Consider the following 21,332-nt stretch of genomic DNA (forward strand, 5'->3'; position numbering starts at 1 on the left):
AATAGGAAGAGAGGATCTCCCTAATATGGGCCCAGACAGCAATACAAACCCTAACTCATCTTCACCCAATCCAAAAACTTAAATATTAAAAGCTATTTTTTTTTTGTTAAAAATAACATGTTAACTGTTCTTCATAATGGTTTTGCACAGAGCAGCCCCAGATCCTCTTCTTTGTGATTCCCCCGCCGGCGCTACAGGCCACTCCTCCTTGCTGAGTGCCCCCATAGCAAGCCCCTTGCTTTGGAGGCCCTTGTGCGTGCTCACTACCGATCACCGCCCCCTCCTCACCAGCTGCGATTGGCAGCAGTGAGAACCAATGATTGCTGTGTCTCTGCCAATGGAGGAGAGAGAGACCCAGAACAGCTGCTGCTCCCGTGCACAGGGCTTCAAGCTCCAAAAACATTCAAAATTAAAAAAAAAAAAATCAGATGTTCTCTATGGTGCCTGTTTACACCTGATCACAATTACAGGCACCATAGAGAACTGATTTTTTAGGTTTGAGCATTTCTGGAGCCTCAAGCTACAAATCGCTCAAGTGTGAATCAGGGTGGATTTGATTTAAATCAAACTGATTTAAATCACGATTTAAATCACTAGTCAGTAAGGCTTGATTTAAATCCTAGTTTTCTACATAAAGACTAATTCTTGCTGGTATAACTTTAATATGCAAGTAGATGAAGATTTTTAGAATAACAACTTTTCGTATTAGTTTTTTTATCCCCAGTTTAATAGGTTAATCATTCATATTTGGACAACTTTTCTGTTGTACTTAGGAAGGAGAAAAATAATCATTACCTTAATAACAATTTAAATATATGTATTCAACTGAAACAATAACATTCCAGCATATGTGATTTGCTTAAACATCCATGTTTGTTAACTAATTTGGCTAAACAAAATATATATATTTTAAGAAACTTAGACTGTCAGCCCCTTCCTCCTCACACTTAGTATCACTTTCTTCTTGTGCAGATCTATTCCACTCCAAACAATCAGAAAAATATTGTTTCTATTCTATTCACTGAACTTCTTGAAACTTAGCACTGAAGGGGTTGATTCTGTATTCATAGGTTTGTAGAAGTTAGGATGAAGGTCTTTTTCTTAACTCTGTTCATGTTATAACATTTTTGCTGTGAAGAAGAGGCATGTGATCTCCGCTGAGTCCAATTCAGTTTTGAGAACTGCAAAAGTAAACCGAGCATCTGTGATAATATCTTGTAGGCAGAGAACTGCCCAATAATCTTACAAAAGCCTCTGGAAGAGCATGACATTGTGAATGGATTAATGGCATTTATTTACCAAAAAAATTAAACATATACAGCCTTATTCTACATAATTAAAAAACTAATCTTTATTTCATGATGGAATAACCTTTGGATGGTAATATATTTTCCTCAAAAAGCATTTTATTTACAAAAATCCGATTTAAATCAAACAAAATCCGATTTAAAAAAAAAAAAATCCGATTTAAATCAAACAAAATCCGATTTAAATCAAACAAAATCCGATTTAAATCAAACAAAATCCGATTTAAATCAAACAAAATCCGATTTAAATCAAACAAAATCCGATTTAAATCAAACAAAATCCGATTTAAATCAAACAAAATCCGATTTAAATCAAACAAAATCCGATTTAAATCAAAAAAATCAGATTTTTTTTATTTTTTTAAAAAAATCATTGATTTTTATCCACCCTGGTGTGAATCCAGCCTTCGGAAAGTGACGGTGCAGGACATCTAAGAAGAGTAACTTTTTGTGGTATGATCACACGACAAATGGACCCTTTTATTTGCCGACCATTGCACAATACAGCTATACAATAGTATGAAAAAATATTCAAAGTCTTTTACTTTCCACTCAACGACTTCAAATCTCCACATTACAAAAAAATCTTTTATGAACAGTTCCACTTTATTGGCGATTCAGAAACATTACATTCCTACCAGACAATTATCAGATGCTAAGTGGGGACGGCTGAGCAGACAGAATGGCCTTTGAGGACAGCAGTGGATGTCAGAGACTGGAAAAGTCCTGAGCTGTTCTATGCTCTGGGACATATAAGGAGGCAAGGGAATGTAAATGAAGCTTGATGAGCTATTTTAAGGTCAGTTACACATGCCATTTGAGTTTGTCATTCACTCCTTCACAATGATGTGCCAGCCACTCGTCACCGAGAATCAGCAAAGCCTGGGCTACTAAAACCCTGATGATGGGGAGCGGATTACTAGAATTTGGTACCTGTTAAAGGGATGCAATTCATCAGCATATACTTTACATGGATGTCAACGTTAAATCAAAAAGGAAACGGTTTTGAAATGAGCGGTTCAATTTTCCAAATACACTTGTCTGCTTTTCTTGGAAAAGTAATAGCAAATTAACAATTTCTCAGCACTCAGTTTCACAAACCACTGGGCTTAGTCCACCATGCAGAGCAAAGACCAATGGGCGGCACAGTGGCTTAGTAATTAGCACGTCTGCCTTGCAGTAAATGGGTCATGGGTTCAATTCCCGACCATGGTGCCTCCTGCATGGAGTTTGCATGTTCTCCCTGTGCTTGCGTGGGTTTCCTCCAGGTACTCTGGTTTCCTTCCACCCTCCAAAGACATGCTGGTAGGTTAATTGGATCCTGTCTAAATTGGCCCTAGTATGTGTATGTATGAATGTAAGTTAGGGACCTTACATTGTACGCCCCTTGAGGGTTAGGGACTGATGTGAATGTACAATATATATGTAAAGTGCTGTGTAAATTGACAGCGCTATATAAGTACCTGAAATAAATAAAAATAAATAATGTTGGTGAACCAGATTCACTTTACTGGAGCAGAATCGGTTATTTTCCATGGATTGTTATGGTTAAATTTATTTGAGGTACTTATATAGCGCTGGCAATTTACGCAGCACTTTACATATATATTGTACACTCACATCAGTCCCTAACCCTCAAGGGGTGTACAATCTAAAGTCCCTAACTCACATTCATACATACACATACTAGGGGCAATTTAGACTGGAGCCAATTAACCTACCAGCATGTCTTTGGCGTGTGGGAGGAAACCGGAGTACCCGGAGGAAACCCACGCAGTCACAGGGAGAACATGCAAACTCCAGGCAGGTGGTGCCGTGGCTGGGATTCGAACCAATGACCCTAGTACTGCCAGGTGGAAGTGCTAACAATTTAGCCACTGTGCTGCTCCTCTCACACTGTGTTCCAAATTATTATGCAAATTCTATTTAGGTGTCACAAAGATTAAATATTTTGTTTTTCAGTTTAACTCATGGATGGCATTGTATGTCAGGGCTCTTTTGATCACTGAAAACTATCTCGGACACCTCGGATAATTAGATTGGCCGGTGAGCCCAATTTAAGGAAAAACTACTAAAGGAGGGTGTTCCACATTATTAACCTCCTTGGCAGTATTCCCGAGTGTAGCTCGGGGTAAAATTTGAGTACCAAGAGCGGTAACCCCGAGCTACACTCAGGCTTACCATGCGGCGTTGCTCAGGGAGTCCCTGCAGCACTTACCTTGTCCTTCGCTCCCGCAATGTGTCCCCTGCAGCGTCCCCGGCCATCTACTCTGGCCAATGCCGGCATCCGGCTTCCGTGTTTCGGTCCCTGTGACGGCGGGACGTACAGGCACCGGAACCGGCGGCAAACTTGAAATTGTTAAAAAAAAATTCATTTTTTTTAAAATGATTATTACATAGTAAAACATTGCTGTTTCAATGCATTTCACATACATTTTGTCCCGAGTGCTTTGTCCTGTGCCCTGCCTGCATTTTGACTGTTCTTTCTGCCTGGAAACTGAGAAACGTCCATGGTGTCCCTTTATGTCAAAAGCGGTTTTAGACCGGCTAGAGAACAGCGATAGTAAATCAGAACCACTTGCAGAATTGAGTGATGATTCGTGGGGGAAATTCGTCATCAGACACTGAAAACGTTTTTGCGACTTTGCTCAGCGATGTGCGAATTTGCCTCTGTATTTCAAATTTCAGTGTTTTTGGTTTGATTATATTGAATTCAATTTATTATATTATTATTTTTTATGATTATTTATTAAATTATAATTTATGATTTCGGGTTTCAAATTTTATCATACCCGGGATGTTTATTAGAATCTTGTTCGGACAGATTTCAGTGAGTTATTCCTAAAAATTACAGCCTACAATAAAAAACTACATATTTCCATGCAAAAAAATGGTACCGCTTTCAGCACAAAAAAAATCGGAAATAATCAGACCGCCGAGGAGGTTAAGCAGAGCACCATTTTCAAGCAATATGGGGAAGAAAAAGGATCTCTCTGCTGCCGAAAAGAGTGAAATAGTTCGATGCCTTGGACGAGGTATGAAAACATTCGATATTTCATGAAAACTTAAGCGTGATCATCGCACTATTAAGAGATTTGTGGCTGATTCAGAGCACAGACGGGTTCGTGCAGATAAAGGCACATTGAGGAAGATTTATGCCAGATCCATGCATCGGATCAAGAGAGCAGCTGCTAAAATACCATTACATAGCAGCAAACAGATATTTGAAGCTGCTGGTGCCTCTGGAGTCCCACGGACATCAAGGTGTAGAGTCCTCCAGAGTCTTGCAACTGTGCATAAACCTTCTATTCGGCCACCAATAACCAATGCTTACAAGCAGAAATGGCTGCATTGGGCAGAAAAATACATGAAGACTAATTTTCAAACAGTCCTGTTCACTGATGAGTGCCGTACAACCCTAGATGGTCCAGATGGATAGAGTAGTGGATGGTTGGTGGACGGCCACCCTGTACCAACAAGGCTGTGACGTCAGCAAGGCAGTGGTGGGGTCATGTTTTGGGCCGGAATCATGGGAACAGAGCTGGTCAGCCCCTTTAGGGGCCCCAAAGGTGTAAAGATGACCTCTGCAAAGTATGTGGAGTTTATGACTGACCACTTTCTTCCCTGGTACAGAAGGAAGAACTATGCTTTCCGTGATAAAATCATCTTCATGCATGACAATGCACCATCTCATGCTGCAAAGAATACCTCTGCATCAATGGATGTTATGGGGATAAAAGGAGAGAAAGTCATGGTGTGGCCTCCATCCTCCCCTGACCTCAATCCTATTGAGAACCTTTGGAGCATCCTCAAGCAAAAGATCTATGAGGGTGGGAGGAAGTTTACATCCAAACAGCAGCTCTGGGAGGCCATTCTGACATCTTGCGAACACATTCAAGCAGAAACGGTCCAAAAACTCACAAGTTCAATGGATGCAAGACTTGTGAAGCTGCTATCAAATAAGGGGTCCTATGTTACAATGTAACGTGACCGCTTCAAATGTTTATAAAATGTTGTTAAAAGTTTGATTGAAATAGCTTTTGATTTCAGTAAATATGCTGCAAACACAACAAATGACAATTTTCAGTTCTTTACAACCTATAAAGTGTTTTGAAACTTACTGTGCGCAATAATTTGGAACAGTCATTGTGTTTTATGTTTAAAAAAAATCCTGTTATCATTAGGAGGTTTGTTCAATAAAAATGTGAATTGTACTCATAATAGCTGATAACATGAGAATTATGCTGACTGTTATTTACATCAATTATTTAGGTAAATGAGAAAAATATTATTTGCATAATGATTTGGAACACAGTGTATATATTTCTCTTGAGTTGTAAGCTCCCAGGATCAGGACCCTCCTAACCCTTTTTTTATTGTTGCTGTATTGTTTCCCGTTATACTGTAAAGCGCTGAGCAAACTGTTGGCGCTATATAAATCCCATATAATAATAATAATAATAACAATGGTTTATTGCACTTGGTCTTTGAATTTGGAGTGGGATACCTGTACAAGACTAACAAACATCTAAAAGTGTGAATACATGTAAAGTTTCAAGACCTTTTCCTTTTTTTTTTATTATAGGTTTCAAATTCATTTGCATATTCTCAACATACAACCTCAATTCCCAAAACATTGGGACACTGTAAAATCTATATAAACCAGAATGCAATGATTTGCAAGTCTAACAAATCTCAAACTGATATGTTTTCTACTGTGAATAAAATATTAAAGGTTTAAATTGATAAAACGTACCATTTTAAGAAGGAAAAAAAAAAAAAAAAAAAAGGGTAATTCTGAAATTGATGGCAGCAACACACCTCAAAAAAGTTGGTCAGGGCCATGAGTACCACGGTATATAGCCCCCCCCCCCCCCTCTTCATTTAAAGCATAATTCACCCAAAAGGAGAAGTTCCACTGTAACTGGGTACCAACATTTATAGGTAAAGTTGATCCAGGGAATATCCGATTGCCTCTAGGGAAGGGGGGGGGGGTCAGGAAGGAATTTTTTTTTTCCCTGCAGGAGCAAATTGGGTCATGCTTTGCTGGGGGGGGGGGGGGGGGGGAGGGGGAATTCTGTATTAGGATAACTTTTTTTACTTTATATTTTTGGTTGAACTGGATGGACTTTTGTCTTTTTTTCAGCCAAACTATGTAACGCCCCTCCCCCACATCCTATAACACATTTTGGCATGTCATTTTTATATGGAGGGAGCAGATACCTGGTTTTGACAGGTACTCGCTCCCACTTCCGCTCAGATTGCCTAGGCTTTCCAAGTGGAAGTTCTCCTTCCCCCCTCCTGTCACAGGTCCCAGAAGACTGCAAGACCATTCACAAAGTGCAGCTGACAGCCGGCTAGGAAGCCACAAGCAGAGCAGCCGGGTGCCCACAGTTAAGATACAAGGAACCCAAAGGTTTTTGAAGAACTAACGTAGGTGAGGACAGCACCGGATCCCAAGTGAAACACCGTTTTGGGAGAGGAATGTTGTCCTATTGTTGCCTGACAAAGGATTGTAACTGTTCAACAGTGCTGAGTCATCTTTGTTGTATTTTTTGTTTCAAAATGAGCCAAATATTTTTACTGGTGAAAGGTCTGGACTGCGGGAAAGCCAGTTAAGCACCAGGACACTTCTACTAAGAAGCCATGTTGTCATAGATGCAGTATGTGGTTTAGCATTGTCCCACTGAAATATGCAAGGCCTTCCCTGAAAATAATATGTCCTCTGGATGGGAGCATATATTGCTTTTATGTAGATTTTACACGGCATCCCAACTTTCTTGAAATTGGGGTTGTAAAAGACTTGCTGCTCCACTACAGATACACGTCCTCAGCTCAACTTGACCCTTGGTGCCACCTTTATCATGGAGATGAGCTCCACGTTAAGAATGTGCACAAACGAAGAGACACATAGACACCACTTATAGACGCCATATGCTTTATTGCTACACCTGGTGCTAGAAAGACTGATAAGAGGGTGTACGTACCCTGCCCGAGCACATTTGACCCCCAAAGTCCAGTTCATCTGACTAGTGTGATTTCTCTGTACGGTGCCAAGGCATGGTTCGGCATACCATGGCGCACTTACAAGTAGTCTCAGGCACAGTTCGCTTGGACAACGGCACAACATAAGTATGATTACGGTGTACGGGCAAAGAACTGTCATGGATTACTAAGCACAGAAAGTGATGACACAAGTGTGCGAGGCCCGGCACAATGTAAGCGCAGACCAGCAAAGGTATCATATCTTTTATCTCATGAAACACAGAGGGAGGAGCCTAGTCCGTGTGTCTATCGCCAGGTGGAGCAATAAATTATACATTGGCTAAAGCTTTGGAATGTGGCTCTCTATCCTTGTTTATGCATATTTTACTTTGATACACTATATTGGCAAAAGTATTGGTCGGCCTGCCTTTACACTCTCATGAACTTTAATGGCCCCCCAGTCTTAGTCCGTAGGGTTCAATATGGAGTTGTCCCACCCTTTGCAGCTGTAACAGCTTCAACTCTTCTGGGAAGGCCGTCCACAAGGTTTAGGAGGGTGTCTATGGGAACATTTGACCATTCTTCCAGAAGCACATTTGTGAGGTCAGGCACTGATGTTGGACGAGAAGACCTGGCTCTGTCTCTGCTCTAATTCATCCCAAAGGTGTTCTATGGGGTTGAGGTCAGGACTCTGTGCAGGCCAGTCAAGTTCCTCCACCTCAAACTCGCTCATCCATGTCTTTATCAATCTTGCTTTGTGCACTGGTGCGCAGTCATGTTGGAAAAGGAAGGGACCATCCCCAAACTCTTCCCAGAAAGTTGGGAGCATGACATTGTCCAAAATGTCTTAGTATGCTAGTACCTGAAGAGTTCCCTTCACTGAAACTAAGGTCCAAGCCCAACCCCATGTGAAACAACCCCTCCACCAAACTTTACACTAGGCACAATGCAGTCAGGCAAGTATCGTTCTCCTGGCAACCGCCAAACCCAGACATGTCCATCGAATTGCCAGACAGAGAAGTGCAATTAGTCACTCCAGAGAACACGTCTCCACTGCTCTAGAGTTCAGTGGCGGCGTGCTTTACACCACGGCATCCGACGCTTTGCATTGCACTTGGTGATATAAGGCTTGGATGCAGCTGCTCGGCCATGGAAACCCATTCCATGAAGCGCTCTACGCGCTGTTGTTGTGCTAATCTGAAGGCCACATGAAGTCTGGAGGTCTTCAGCTAATGACTCTGCAGACATTTGGCGGCTTCTGCACACTTCAGCATACACTGTCACAGTTCTGTCATTTTACGTGGCCATTCTTTCACAAAATGTTTGTAGAAGCAGTCTGGATGCCTAGGTGCTTGATTTCATATACCTGTGGCCATGGAGGGGATTGGAACACCTGAATCCAATGATTTGGAAGGGTGTCCAAATACTTTTGGCAATATAGTGTATATGCAGATTTGATGCGCATCCAATCAGCATGACATGTGAAATAACATTGCTTCCTATGCTGCCTGTTCACATATGTCCGGTGCACTGGCAGTGCAGATTGAAAAAGAGTCCTGTCTCATTTCTGTGCAGTCCGGTTCAGGTGCAGATTACAGGTTCATTGATTTCTATGGGAACCACTTCTGAATCGCACATGTAATGAATTTGTCAACATTTCAAGCCGGGTTTCTCTCCTGACCCTGATGTAAACCCGACCTGAACAACTACTTTGTCAATTAGCTGTGAAAACAGAGCTTCAATTCGCACTGCACATGTGTGAATCCAAACTTATATCAGGGCTTTCACACTTGTGACCAATAAAACCAAACCTTTAAAGAGGTATTGAACCCAAAATCAAATATACAGGTGAAACTCAAAAAATTAGAATATCGTGCAAAAGTTCATTTATTTCAGTAATGCAACTTAAAAGGTGAAACTAATATATGAGATAGACTCATTACATGCAAAGCAAGATAGTTCAAGCCGTGATTTGTCATCATTGTGATGATTATGGCTTACAGCTCATGAAAACCCCAAATCCACAATCTCAGAAAATTAGAATATTGTGAAAAGGTGCAATATTCTCGGCTCAAAGTGTCCCAATCTAATCAGCTAATTAAGCCATAACACCTGCAAAGGGTTCCTGAGCCTTTAAATGGTCTCTCAGTCTGGTTCAGTTGGAATCACAATCATGGGAAAGACTGCTGACCTGACAGTTGTGCAGAAAACCATCATTGACACCCTCCATAAGGAGGGAAAGCCTCAAAAGGTAATTGCGAAAGAAGTTGGATGTTCCCAAAGTGCTGTATCAAAGCATAATAATAGAAAGTTATGTGGAAGGGAAAAGTGTGGAAGAAAAAGGTGCACAAGCAGCAGGGATGACCACAGCCTGGAGAGGATTGTCAGGAAAAGGTCATTCAAAAGTGTTGGGGACTTTCACAAGGAGTGGACTGAGGCTGGAGTCAGTGCATCAAGAGCCACCACACAGACAGATCCTGGACATGGGCTTCAAATGTCGTATTCCTCTTGTCAAGCCACGCCTGAACAACAAACAACGTCAGAAGCGTCTTACCTGGGCTAAAGAAAAACAGACCTAGTCTGTTGCTCAGTGGTCCAAAGTCCTCTTTTCTGATGAGAGCAACTTTTGCATCTCATTTGGAAACCAAGGACCAAGAGTATGGAGGAAGAATGGAGAGGCACACACTGCAAGATGCTTGAAGTCCAGTGTGAAGTTTCCACAGTCTGTGTTGATTTGGGGAGCCATGTCATCTGCTGGTATTGGTCCACTGTGCTTCATTAAGTCCAGGATCAAAGCGCCCATCTACCAGGAGATTGGAGCACTTCATGCTTCCTTCCGCAGATGAGCTTTAGGGGGATGCGGACTTCATTTTCCAGCAGGACTTGGCACCTGCCCACACTGCCAAGAGCACCAAAACCTGGTTCAATGACCGTGGGATTACTGTGCTTGATTGGCCAGCAAACTCGCCTGACCTGGACCCCATAGAGAATCTATGGGGCACTGCCAAGAGAAAGATGAGACATGAGACCGAACAATGCAGAAGAGCTGAAGGCCGCTATTGAAGCATCCTGGTCTTCCATAACACCTCAGCAGTGCCACAGGCTGATAGCTTCCATGCCACGCCGCATTGAGGCAGTAATTGCTGCAAAAGGGGCCCAAACCAAGTACTGAGTACATATGCATGCTTCTACTTTTCAGAGGTCCGATATTGTTCTATGTACAATCCTTGTTTTATTGATTGCATGTAATATTCTAATTTTCTGAGATTGTGGATTTGGGGTTTTCATGAGCTGTAAACCATAATCACCACAATGATGACAAATCACGGCTTGAACTATCTTGCTTTGCATGTAATGAGTCTATATCATATATTAGTTTCACCTTTTAAGAAGTCGGATCGGTGTGACTGGGGTGTTAGCCTCCCATGCTCTGCTCCAGGCTATACTTGTCTCTCTTGTCAGGAGCTGGCTCTTAGTAGTCACGAGCCATTGTACAAATCATAAATTTTATATCATTTGAAAGGAAGGCAAGGAGAGCCGCTCGCCATAAACGCCAACTTCTACTTCATTAACATCAAACTATGCACAGACAGTTCCCCTGGTGCCACGACCTCTGCAACGCATTTCACTCCTCACAAGAGCTTGGTCATAGAGTAATGGACCCCATAGACTATCCCTGTAGTAGTGGCAGCTACTGTAGTGAATATCAGTTTCTGTAGGGATCACGAAGGTAGGAGATATGCGTACTCACACCAGTCAAAGCTGGACCGATGGTGCTATGAATTTAAATGTAGGCCACTTTAACCTCCCTAGCGGTCTGACTATGTCCATATTTCTGTGCTCAAAGCGGTAAATTTTTTTGCATGGAAATATGTATTTTTTTATTGTAGGCCTGTAATTCTTAGGAATAACTTACTGAAATCTGTCCGAATAACAGTCTAGTAAACATCCCGGGTATGTTAAAATTTGAAACACGAAATCATAAATTATAATTTAATAAATAATCATAAAAAATCATATAATAAAATTTAATTCAATAATATATTCAAATAAAAAACACTAAAATTTGAAATATAGCGCCAAGTTCGCACATCACTGAGCAAAGTCGCAAAATCGTTTTCAGTGTCTGATGATGAATTTCCCCACGAATCATTATCACTCAATTCTGCAAGTGGTTCTGATTTCCTATCGCTGTTCTCTAGCCGGTCTAAAACCGCTTTTGACCTAAAGGGACGCTTTTTGGACGTCATGGACTTTTCTCAGTTTCCAGGCAGAAAGAACAGACAAAATGCAGGCAGGGCGCAGGACAAAGCACTCGGGACAAAATGTATGTGAAATGGTTTGATACAGCAATGTTTTACTATGTGAATTTAGTGAATGTCACTTTTAAAATTTCTAATTTCCCACCGGTTCTGTCCCCGTACGTCCTGACGTCGCAGAGAACGGAACCCGGAAGAGAGATGCCGGCATCGGCCGGAGGACATTGCCAGGGACACTGCAGGAGGGACATCGCAGGAGCGAAGGACAAGGTAAGTGAAGAAGAGATCCCGGAGCAACGTTGCAGGGTATTCCAGAGTGTAGCTCGGGGTTACCGCTTGTGGTGCTGAAACTTTACCCCGAGCTACATTCGGGAATACCGCCGGGGGGGTTAATACTGTTGTGCTGCTGTTTCGCCGCAACGTGAGGATAGTCATGGCTTCCCATAGACTTTCTACTATGTTTTGTATTGCTGGGGTCTTTTCTGAAAGCGCACCAAACATACAGCATTTAGGAGTAAAAAAATAGCTGCTGCGGTTATGAAATAAAATATTATGAACCTTTGTGATGCAGCAGTCCTAATTGTGGACTTAAACACAGAATTGGAATAAATACCGAGCATAAATCGTGCAAACAATATAAACTTATTACCAATCCATAAATAAGTGATAAACCGTAAACATCTATGAACTGGTTTTGATAAACAGTCCCAGTATGAGAAAAAGTGCAAACGTGCTAAATTCCTGCTTGTGGACTCCGTATTAAAGTGACAAGTGCCCCACTGTGCTCAGACTGGTCCCCCACATGGATTTGCACTCACCGTCATCCCATGACCACCTACCGTCATCCCATGACCACCTACCGTCATCCCATGACCACCTACCGTCATCCCATGACCACCTACCGTCATCCCATGACCACCTACCGTCATCCCATGACCACCTATCTCTAGGATGGTCACTTGTGCTTTGTTGGGACTAGCCCAGTAACAGTGTTGGGTTTGTGACCGATGTTCCTTCACAAGTACTCCACAGCGTTGTTAATGGTAACCGATATATCTCCACGGGGCTAGATGGTACTGCTAATGGTAACCAGAACTCCTCCTCTCCTCCACAGGCCATAATGCAAGCATCATCCTCCCTAGAGCAACTTTTTTTCTGGTTTCTGGTCAGATTTGATTGACTCAAGACAAACGGCACAGAAGCTGGACACTGATAGAAGTCACAAGACTGTCATATACTGCTGATGAGAAAAGGTATTTAACAGTTTATATTTACTAAAATAATTGCATTTCCATGTTCTGTGTACGACCGGATATAGTGGAGGCAGGGTCCGGGGAGACCCCATATATAGTGGAGGCAGGGTCCGGGGAGACCCCATATATAGTGGAGGCAGGGTCCGGGGAGACCCCTTATATAGTGGAGGCAGGGTCCGGGGAGACCCCTTATATAGTGGAGGCAGGGTCCGGGGAGACCCCTTATATAGTGGAGGCAGGGTCCGGGGAGACCCCTTATATAGTGGAGGCAGGGTCCGGGGAGACCCCATATATAGTGGAGGCAGGGTCCGGGGAGACCCCATATATAGTGGAGGCAGGGTCCGGGGAGACCCCATATATAGTGGAGGCAGGGTCCGGGGAGACCCCATATATAGTGGAGGCAGGGTCCGGGGAGACCCCATATATAGTGGAGGCAGGGTCCGGGGAGACCCCATATATAGTGGAGGCAGGGTCCGGGGAGACCCCATATATAGTGGAGGCAGGGTCCGGGGAGACCCCATATATAGTGGAGGCAGGGTCCGGGGAGACCCCATATATAGTGGAGGCAGGGTCCGGGGAGACCCCATATATAGTGGAGGCAGGGTCCGGGGAGACCCCATATATAGTGGAGGCAGGGTCCGGGGAGACCCCATATATACTGGAGGCAGGGTCCGGGGAGACCCCATATATACTGGAGGCAGGGTCCGGGGAGACCCCATATATACTGGAGGCAGGGTCCGGGGAGACCCCATATATACTGGAAGCAGGGTCCGGGGAGACCCCATATATACTGGAAGCAGGGTCCGGGGAGACCCCATATATACTGGAGGCAGGGTCCGGGGAGACCCCATATATACTGGAGGCAGGGTCCGGGGAGACCCCATATATACTGGAGGCAGGGTCCGGGGAGACCCCATATATACTGGAGGCAGGGTCCGGGGAGACCCCATATATACTGGAGGCAGGGTCCGGGGAGACCCCATATATACTGGAGGCAGGGTCCGGGGAGACCCCATATATACTGGAGGCAGGGTCCGGGGAGACCCCATATATACTGGAGGCAGCGTCCGGGGAGACCCCATATATAGTGGAGGCAGCGTCCGGGGAGACCCCATATATAGTGGAGGCAGCGTCCGGGGAGACCCCATATATAGTGGAGGCAGCGTCCGGGGAGACCCCATATATAGTGGAGGCAGCGTCCGGGGAGACCCCATATATAGTGGAGGCAGCGTCCGGGGAGACCCTATATATAGTGGAGGCAGCGTCCGGGGAGACCCCATATAGTGGAGGCAGCGTCCGGGGAGACCCCATATAGTGGAGGCAGGGTCCGGGGGAGACCCCATATAGTGAATGAAGGGTCTGGGGTTTAGTAATACTTTAACAGAAAGTCCATGGGAAACCATATGCAACCTACACAAAAACCTCAGACATATGGGTACTGCTATAGCAGTGATCAGGTACAATATCAGGAAGCAAATCATCTGCACCATGTGTACACCCAAGGGGTTGCAGCCCCCATTCATCTCCCCAAGCACCCTCTGTCTGCATTAGGATACACTCACATGGATGTCAAATTGAGACCAGTGCAGCCACTGCGTCTCTAGAGGCAGGAATGGGATTGCCTACACGCAGATGCATGGAACACCTGTGCATCCCGAACAGGCGAGCACAGGCCTTTGCACAGATGTACGCTTAAGTGCGCCCATGTGAATGAGGCCCAACGTTCATTTTTTCCCCACACAAAGCTGATTGGCTGCGCTCCAGTTGAGAAACATTTTATTAATTTCCCTCATTGTGTGAATAGGGCCTATATACTATCCTGATGGCACTGGGGCTTATATAAAAAAGTGATAACAAAAAACTTTTTTTTTTTTTTAAATTGTTTACGGTATCCAATCAGAATTTGGACTGATTGCTACGTTGGGCGCACTATTCATACATGGGCCATGTAACCCTTCGAAAACAATAGCATACCTCAATCTTATTTCTTTACAACATGTATAATTCAATGGCCTCGGGCAACTCATTTCATCACGTAATTAAACACCATATCACTGCTTTTATAGTAATCACCTCCACTAAGGACACCGCCTGCCCCGCCAGGTACATCTTTACACTGTGTACAGTAACTCCAGCGCTCCGGCTTCGCCTTTTATTTTTACAAGGAGAGTAAAGAACACAGCGATCCTGGAAGAAGAGAACTCCAGAGGACCCAACACCCAGGAAGGGCTCATTCACATAGGCGCTGAGTCCCTACAGTGTGAATGAGGTCTCCTGTCTGGAGCCGCCTGCAGGCATGTCAGGGAATATTCCCCTCTGCAGCAAATGTTTTCTTTTTTCACACATTAAATATCAGCTTTTTTGGCTATAAACTTAATAACACCCCCAGAACCTTATCAGAGATTCAAAACGGCCCCAACTACAGTTTTCAGGTGGTAGTTTCTTTAACCGCCTACTGCCCAAGCCAGTTTATTTATTTATTTATTTCAGGTACTTATATAGCGCCGTCAATTTACACAGCACTTTACATATATATTGTACATTCACATCAGCCCCTAACCCTCAAGGAGCGCACAATCTAAAGTCCCTAACTCACATTCATATACAAGGGCCAATTTAGACAGGAACCAATTAACCTACCAGCATGTCTTTGGAGTGTGGGAGGAAAGCAGAGTACCCAGAGGAAACCCACGCAGGCACAGGGAGAACATGCAAACTCCAGGCAGGTGGTGCTGTGGTTGGGATTTGAACCAACGACCCTAGTACTGCCAGGCGGAACTGCTAACCATTTAGCCACTGTGCTGCCCCAACATTTCTTACATACAGGCGTACCTCGGTTTACGAACGCCTCGGTTAACGTAATTTTCGGTTTACGAATGAAAATCCATTGAAAATAATACCTCGGTTTACAAACAATTTTCGCAATAAGAACGGATTAATTGGTTTTTAATGCATTTACAAAATTTTTTTTAATCATGCCCCTGTACAGTACTATGCCTTTAAAGTGCACTTTATGGTTAGCACTGCCTGCGTGGGTTTCCTCTGGATACTCCAGTTTCCTCCCATACTCCAAAGACATGCTGGTAGGTGAATTGGCTCCTGTCTAAATTGTCCCTAGTATGTGTATGTATGAATGTGAGTTAGGGACCTTAGATTGTAAACCCCTTGAGGGTCAGGGACTGATGTGAATGTACAATATATATGTAAAATGCTGCATAAATTGACATCGCTATAGAAGTACCTGAAATAAATAAAGAGTTTTGAACAGATAAGACTTGACTTTTTACTGACCTCCAGAACGGATTAATTGGTTTTCAATGCATTTACGAATTCATTTTTAATCATGTCCCTGTACAGTATTTATGCCTTTAACCTCTGGGCCTTGACACCAAGCGGCCGCACATTTGCGTGTAATTAAGAAAAACATATGTGCTGACAGTGTGCGCCCTGCGCTCTCCCTGCACATGTCCGGTGCTCACGGAAAGGTCCCGATCTCCTCTTTCGATCGGGACCTTTTCCGATCTCCTCTTTCGATCGGGACCTTTTCCGATCTCCTCTTTCGATCGGGACCTTTTCCGATCTCCTCTTTCGATCGGGACCTTTTCCGATCTCCTCTTTCGATCGGGACCTTTCCCGATCTCTTTCGATCGGGACCTTTCCCGATCATGTGACCGCCGTGACAGCGAATCACGGCGGTCACATGACCCTAAAACCCGTCTCTTGTCTTCTGAAACCCTTAGAGGGCAGGGAGGTGCCGGCGCCAAGGGGTTGAATTGCACTTTATAAAGAGTTTTGAATAGCTAAGACTTTTTTTTTTTTTACTTTTTCATTTCTATGGGAAACCACGTTTAGTTTTATGAATGTTTTGCAATACAAAAAGTCCCACAGAACGCATTAAATTCATACACCAAGGTATGCCTGTACATGTAAAAATATTTTTCTTTTCTTAAAAAAAAAAAAAAACTACAAATTGCTCAGAACCTACAAACATTAAAAAGTCCAACACCCACTATTTTATTCTCCAGGGCCTTAGCTTTCAATAAATATATGTCACACATTTGCAGTGGCTTATCAAACACAAATTTTCAGGAAAAAAAAAAGAAAACACTTTCATTAATTTTACTGCACACAAAAAGAAAAAAGGTGTTACACTGAGTAAATAGATACATAACATGTCATGCTTTAACCACTTTCCTGCAGCCCTAGAGTAGAACTACTGCTACAGGTTGGCAGGGCTGCGCAAAATCACACACATATATATCACACGTGATTTGCATTACCGGGTAGGGGGCTCACGCACTGCCCTACCCATGCCACAATTGGCAGCTAAGAATGTCAATCATTGGGTTTCCGGCCGGAGATTCCCCACCGGCACCCAGCGATTGACGTGTGGAACTGACAGGGGAGAGACCTATGTGTAAACAACACAGGTCTCTGTCTCTCTCCTGCCAGCAAGGACATGCTGTTGTGTCTCTCTGCACAGCAGAGAAAGACACAGCAGCATGTCTCCCTAGTAAAACATACACAGCATGTAAAACACAAACAGCACACAGTTAACCCTTTGATCACTCCAGATGTTAACCCCTTCCTGCCCAGTGTCATTAGCAGTGATCACTGTATTAGTGTCATTGGGATGTCAGTGATAGTTATTCAGTTGCCACCCAGTGTCAGAATGCCCATCGCAGTCCCGCTATAAGTCGCTGATCACCGACATCACTAGTATAAAAAAAATTAAAATTCCACTATATATCAATAAAAAAAGAGGAAAAATCCTCCTGCGCTCCACAAGTACAAGAACCCTCAATAGCCGTGCCAGCTGCTACCACCCTTTCCTTATACCAGAGGACGCATCAGATAAAATACAAAAACGGTGAAACGCTATGCCAAATGTTAAACACAAAGCGCAATAATCGATGAATAAATATAAAAAAAAATAAAAAAAGAAATACACAAACCTATACACCTGTGTTATAAATAATGTACTAAAAACCCATATCTCCATAAATTAGAACATGTGCATGTCCAGTATATATACCGCCATTTGTAGACGCTATAACGTTCATGTAAACCAATTAATTTACACATTTTGATTTTTTTTTTTTTTTAAGCAAAAACATGTAGCAGAATACATTTTAGCCTGAATGTATGATGAAATTTGATTTTTTTTTTACATTTTTGTTATTGGACATGTTTTATAGGAAAAAGTCAAAAACATTGTTTGTTTTTTAAAAATGTCAGTCTTCTCTTGTTTATAGTCCAAAAAACAAACAGAGGTTATCAAAGCTCTATTTGTGGAAAAAAAGGACAAATTTCATTTGGGTGCAGTGTTGTATGACCGCGCAATTGTCAGTTAAAGTAACGCAGCGCCTGGTCAGAAAGGGGGGGGGGTAATTCTTCTGAAGGGCAAGTGGTTAAAACTGCACACACCGGTGAGATGGCGACAATCTATGATACCTACAAATCTCCATAGGTGACACTTTATCAGTTTAGAGTTCAACAGGAGGCCTGGTGCTAGAGTTATGGCCTCACTCTGACATTTGCGGCAATACTTCACATGCGTGGTGCGATCGCCATTCACATATGCGGTGAGCAAGGGGGGGCAGGGCCTCTCTACCCCATTCCTGGCACAGCCTCCCAGTCCTTTAACAGGTTCGAAAAGGAGGGTATTGTGATCGTGTGACCACTGTGATTGGCAGTCTCAGCAGTCACATGATCGGAAAGCTCCCAATTGCACATATACATCAGGAGCTTTCTGGTACCCGCCAGTTACTGGGCTGGGAATGCCCTCTTAGCTCAGCAATGGGTTTTCTTAGGGACACATATATGTGGCCACTCAGTGTTAATGCCCACCAGCTGAGAGACCGCATATATGGGTACAGCCGTCAAGAAGTGGTTACCGTTTTCAATTTAATTAAATTTTTTTTTTACTCAACTTTATTGAACATTCCTTGTGACAGCATGAGCAGTGACAGGGTCTATTGGGGGGCGTCACAGCTCGGCCAAGGCGGCTGTCGGGGGCGTCCCGGCTCGGCCAAGGCGGCTGTCGGGGGGCGTCCCGGCTCGGCCAAGGCGGCTGTCGGGGGGCGTCCCGGCTCGGCCAAGGCGGCTGTCGGGGGGCGTCCCGGCTCGGCCAAGGCGGCTGTCGGGGGGCGTCCCGGCTCGGCCAAGGCGGCTGTCGGGGGGCGTCCCGGCTCGGCCATGGCCGCTGTCCCGTCTCGGCCAAGGCGGCTGTCGGGGGGCGTCCCGGCTCGGCCAAGGCGGCTGTCGGGGGGCGTCCCGTCCTGGGAAATGGCGGCTGTCGGGGGGCGTCCCGTCTCACGCATGGCGGCTGTCGGGGGGCGTCCCGTCTCACGCATGGCGGCTGTCGGGGCATCCCGTCCTGGGCATGGGTGCTGTCAGGGAGTCCTGTCTTGGGCATGGTACCCATTGGGGTGTGGGAGACCACAGCAAGTTGTGTGGCCCCCAGACATCAGAATGTGGCCCCCTGAGAGAGGGCCCTGGCTGACAGGCAGCCTATACATAAAGTACACATGGAGCTCAGGAAAAGTTTCCGTTGTCCCGGGCCTGGCATGGCCCTGTACGGGAGTGTGGTGGTGTCGGTGACAGGGGGGTGCTGGGAGTACACGGGGCACAAGGATGGTCTCTGGTGTCCCCTCTGTGCACTTCCTGTCCCCTATCCGTTTCCTTCTCCCCTCCCCCCTTCCCCCTCACCGTGCAGTGCGGACTCCTCTCCCCGTCGCTCTCCCCCTCCTCATCCGGTTGCCGGTTCGGTGCCATGTTATTGCCGGTCGTGACACCTCGTGCTCGGGACTCCCCGGACATCTCCGGAGCGCGACCCAGCGACACGCCCACCCCGCCAATCCAGCACACCCCCTAAACGATCGGCCCCGCCTACCTCCATTCATTTGTCCCCCGGACCGAGCTCCTGCCGGGCCCTCGTGACGTCACCGGCGTGCTGCGCTGAGGGTGCTCTGTGGAAGGACCGCGCGCACAGCTCTTCCCTTCCCAGTCCTGGCACAGGATGTGCACTAAGTGTGCTTCCAGAACTTTTCTCACTGCCAATAGCAACCAATCAGATTCACTCTTTTTTTTTCCATGGAGGTGAAAGTAAAACAAGAATTCTGATTGGTTGACATGGGCAATGAGGACTCTTATGTTGTTCTAAAAGCCTCTGCACACATGGGTGCCATTTTACAGCTCCTCCCCCTCCCTCAGTTTATGGAGGTTTTATCCAGAGTACTTCACAGATTTTATTTGCATAAAGTGGTGATAGTAAATCTCGCTCTATGAAGCCTCCGTCATGCAGTATTTCTGATATAGGGCAGTATTTCTGATATAGGGCGGCAGGAAAGTGGTTAAAAAGCTTCAGATTGGACCAAGATCAGCATGATCCAATGCCTGTTCATACCAGTAAGGGTTTGTTTACATCGGCGAAACCCAACGTGATGAAATGCTCATTGCTTCCGGTGTCTTAGACCATAGAGATGATTGTAGCCATTCTGGTCTTCGATCAGCTCTATGGTCAGTCAGGAGAAGCACCGGCTATATTCTTGGGTTCCCTGATGCTACTGTGGAACCCGAGAAAGTTGTTTGGAGGGGGGGTGGATGTCCCCTCCCGCCGCTTGTAAAAGCAATCCAGTGGCTAACTAGCTGCTTGGATTCCTTTTACAAGAAAGATGACTGCTAGCTGAAAAAAAAAAACAATACCGGTATGATTCCTGTGGTTGCAGGAATCATCCTGGAATGACCACTCAAAGTCCAAATAGAGCTTTCTTTCGGTGGTATTTGATCACCTGCGCGCTTTTTATTTTTCACGCTATAAACAAAAAAAGGCCAAAAATTTTGAAGAAAAATGATATTTTTTACTTTCAGCTATAAAAAATATATAGTAAACTCAAAGTTGGTTATAAATTTAGGCCAAAATGTATTCTGCTCCATGTTTTTGGTAAAAAAATCCCAATAAGTGTATATTGATTGCTTTGTGTGAAAGTTATAGCGTCTACAAACTATGGTATAGATACTGCAATTTACGCCATTTTTTTGCTATACAGTGCTGCGCTAGTTTAACGGACAATTGCGCGGTCATGCAATATGGTACATAAATGAAATTTACATCCTTTTTTTCTCCCACAAATTGAGCTTTCTTTCGATGGTATTTGATCGCCTGTGCGGTTTTATTTTTTGCGCTATAAAAAGAAAAGGCTGACAATTTTGAGGAAAAAAAACAATATTTTGGACTTTTTGCTATAAAACATGTCCAGTAAAAAAAAAATGTAAAAATCTAATTTAGTCATAAATTTCTGCCAAAATGCATTCTGCGACATGTCTTTGCTAAAAAAAAACAAAAAACCCCAATACGTGTAAATTAATTGGTTTATGTGAAAGTTATAGCGTTTTCAAATGGCAGGAAAGATACTGGGATTTTTAGTTTTTTTTTATACTAATAATGGCGGCGATCAGCGACTTATGGCGGCGATCAGTGACTTATGGCGGCGATCAGCGACTTATGGCAGGACTGCGGCAGACAT

At 44.3% G+C, this 21,332-nt stretch overlaps 1 protein-coding gene across 3 annotated transcripts in view; it reads right to left on the minus strand.

Moving 5' to 3' along the window:
* The window catches only part of USP28 (ubiquitin specific peptidase 28), a 143,928-nt gene extending 124,276 nt beyond the window's left edge, over positions 1-19,652 (minus strand). For all 3 annotated transcript variants that reach the window (XM_089673084.1, XM_089673083.1, XM_089673082.1), the window contains exon 1: positions 19,516-19,652. In XM_089673084.1, coding sequence (XP_089529210.1) covers positions 19,516-19,626 — 111 coding nt within the window. In that variant the 5' untranslated portion in view covers positions 19,627-19,652. The remainder of the gene's footprint in view (positions 1-19,515) is intronic.
* Between the last annotated feature and the right edge of the window lie 1,680 nt (positions 19,653-21,332).

The sequence above is a fragment of the Staurois parvus genome, unplaced genomic scaffold, assembly GCF_062004578.1.
Source record: "Staurois parvus isolate SC_StPar_1 unplaced genomic scaffold, SC_StPar_1.0 ptg000135l, whole genome shotgun sequence".
NCBI classification, from domain to species: domain Eukaryota; kingdom Metazoa; phylum Chordata; class Amphibia; order Anura; family Ranidae; genus Staurois; species Staurois parvus.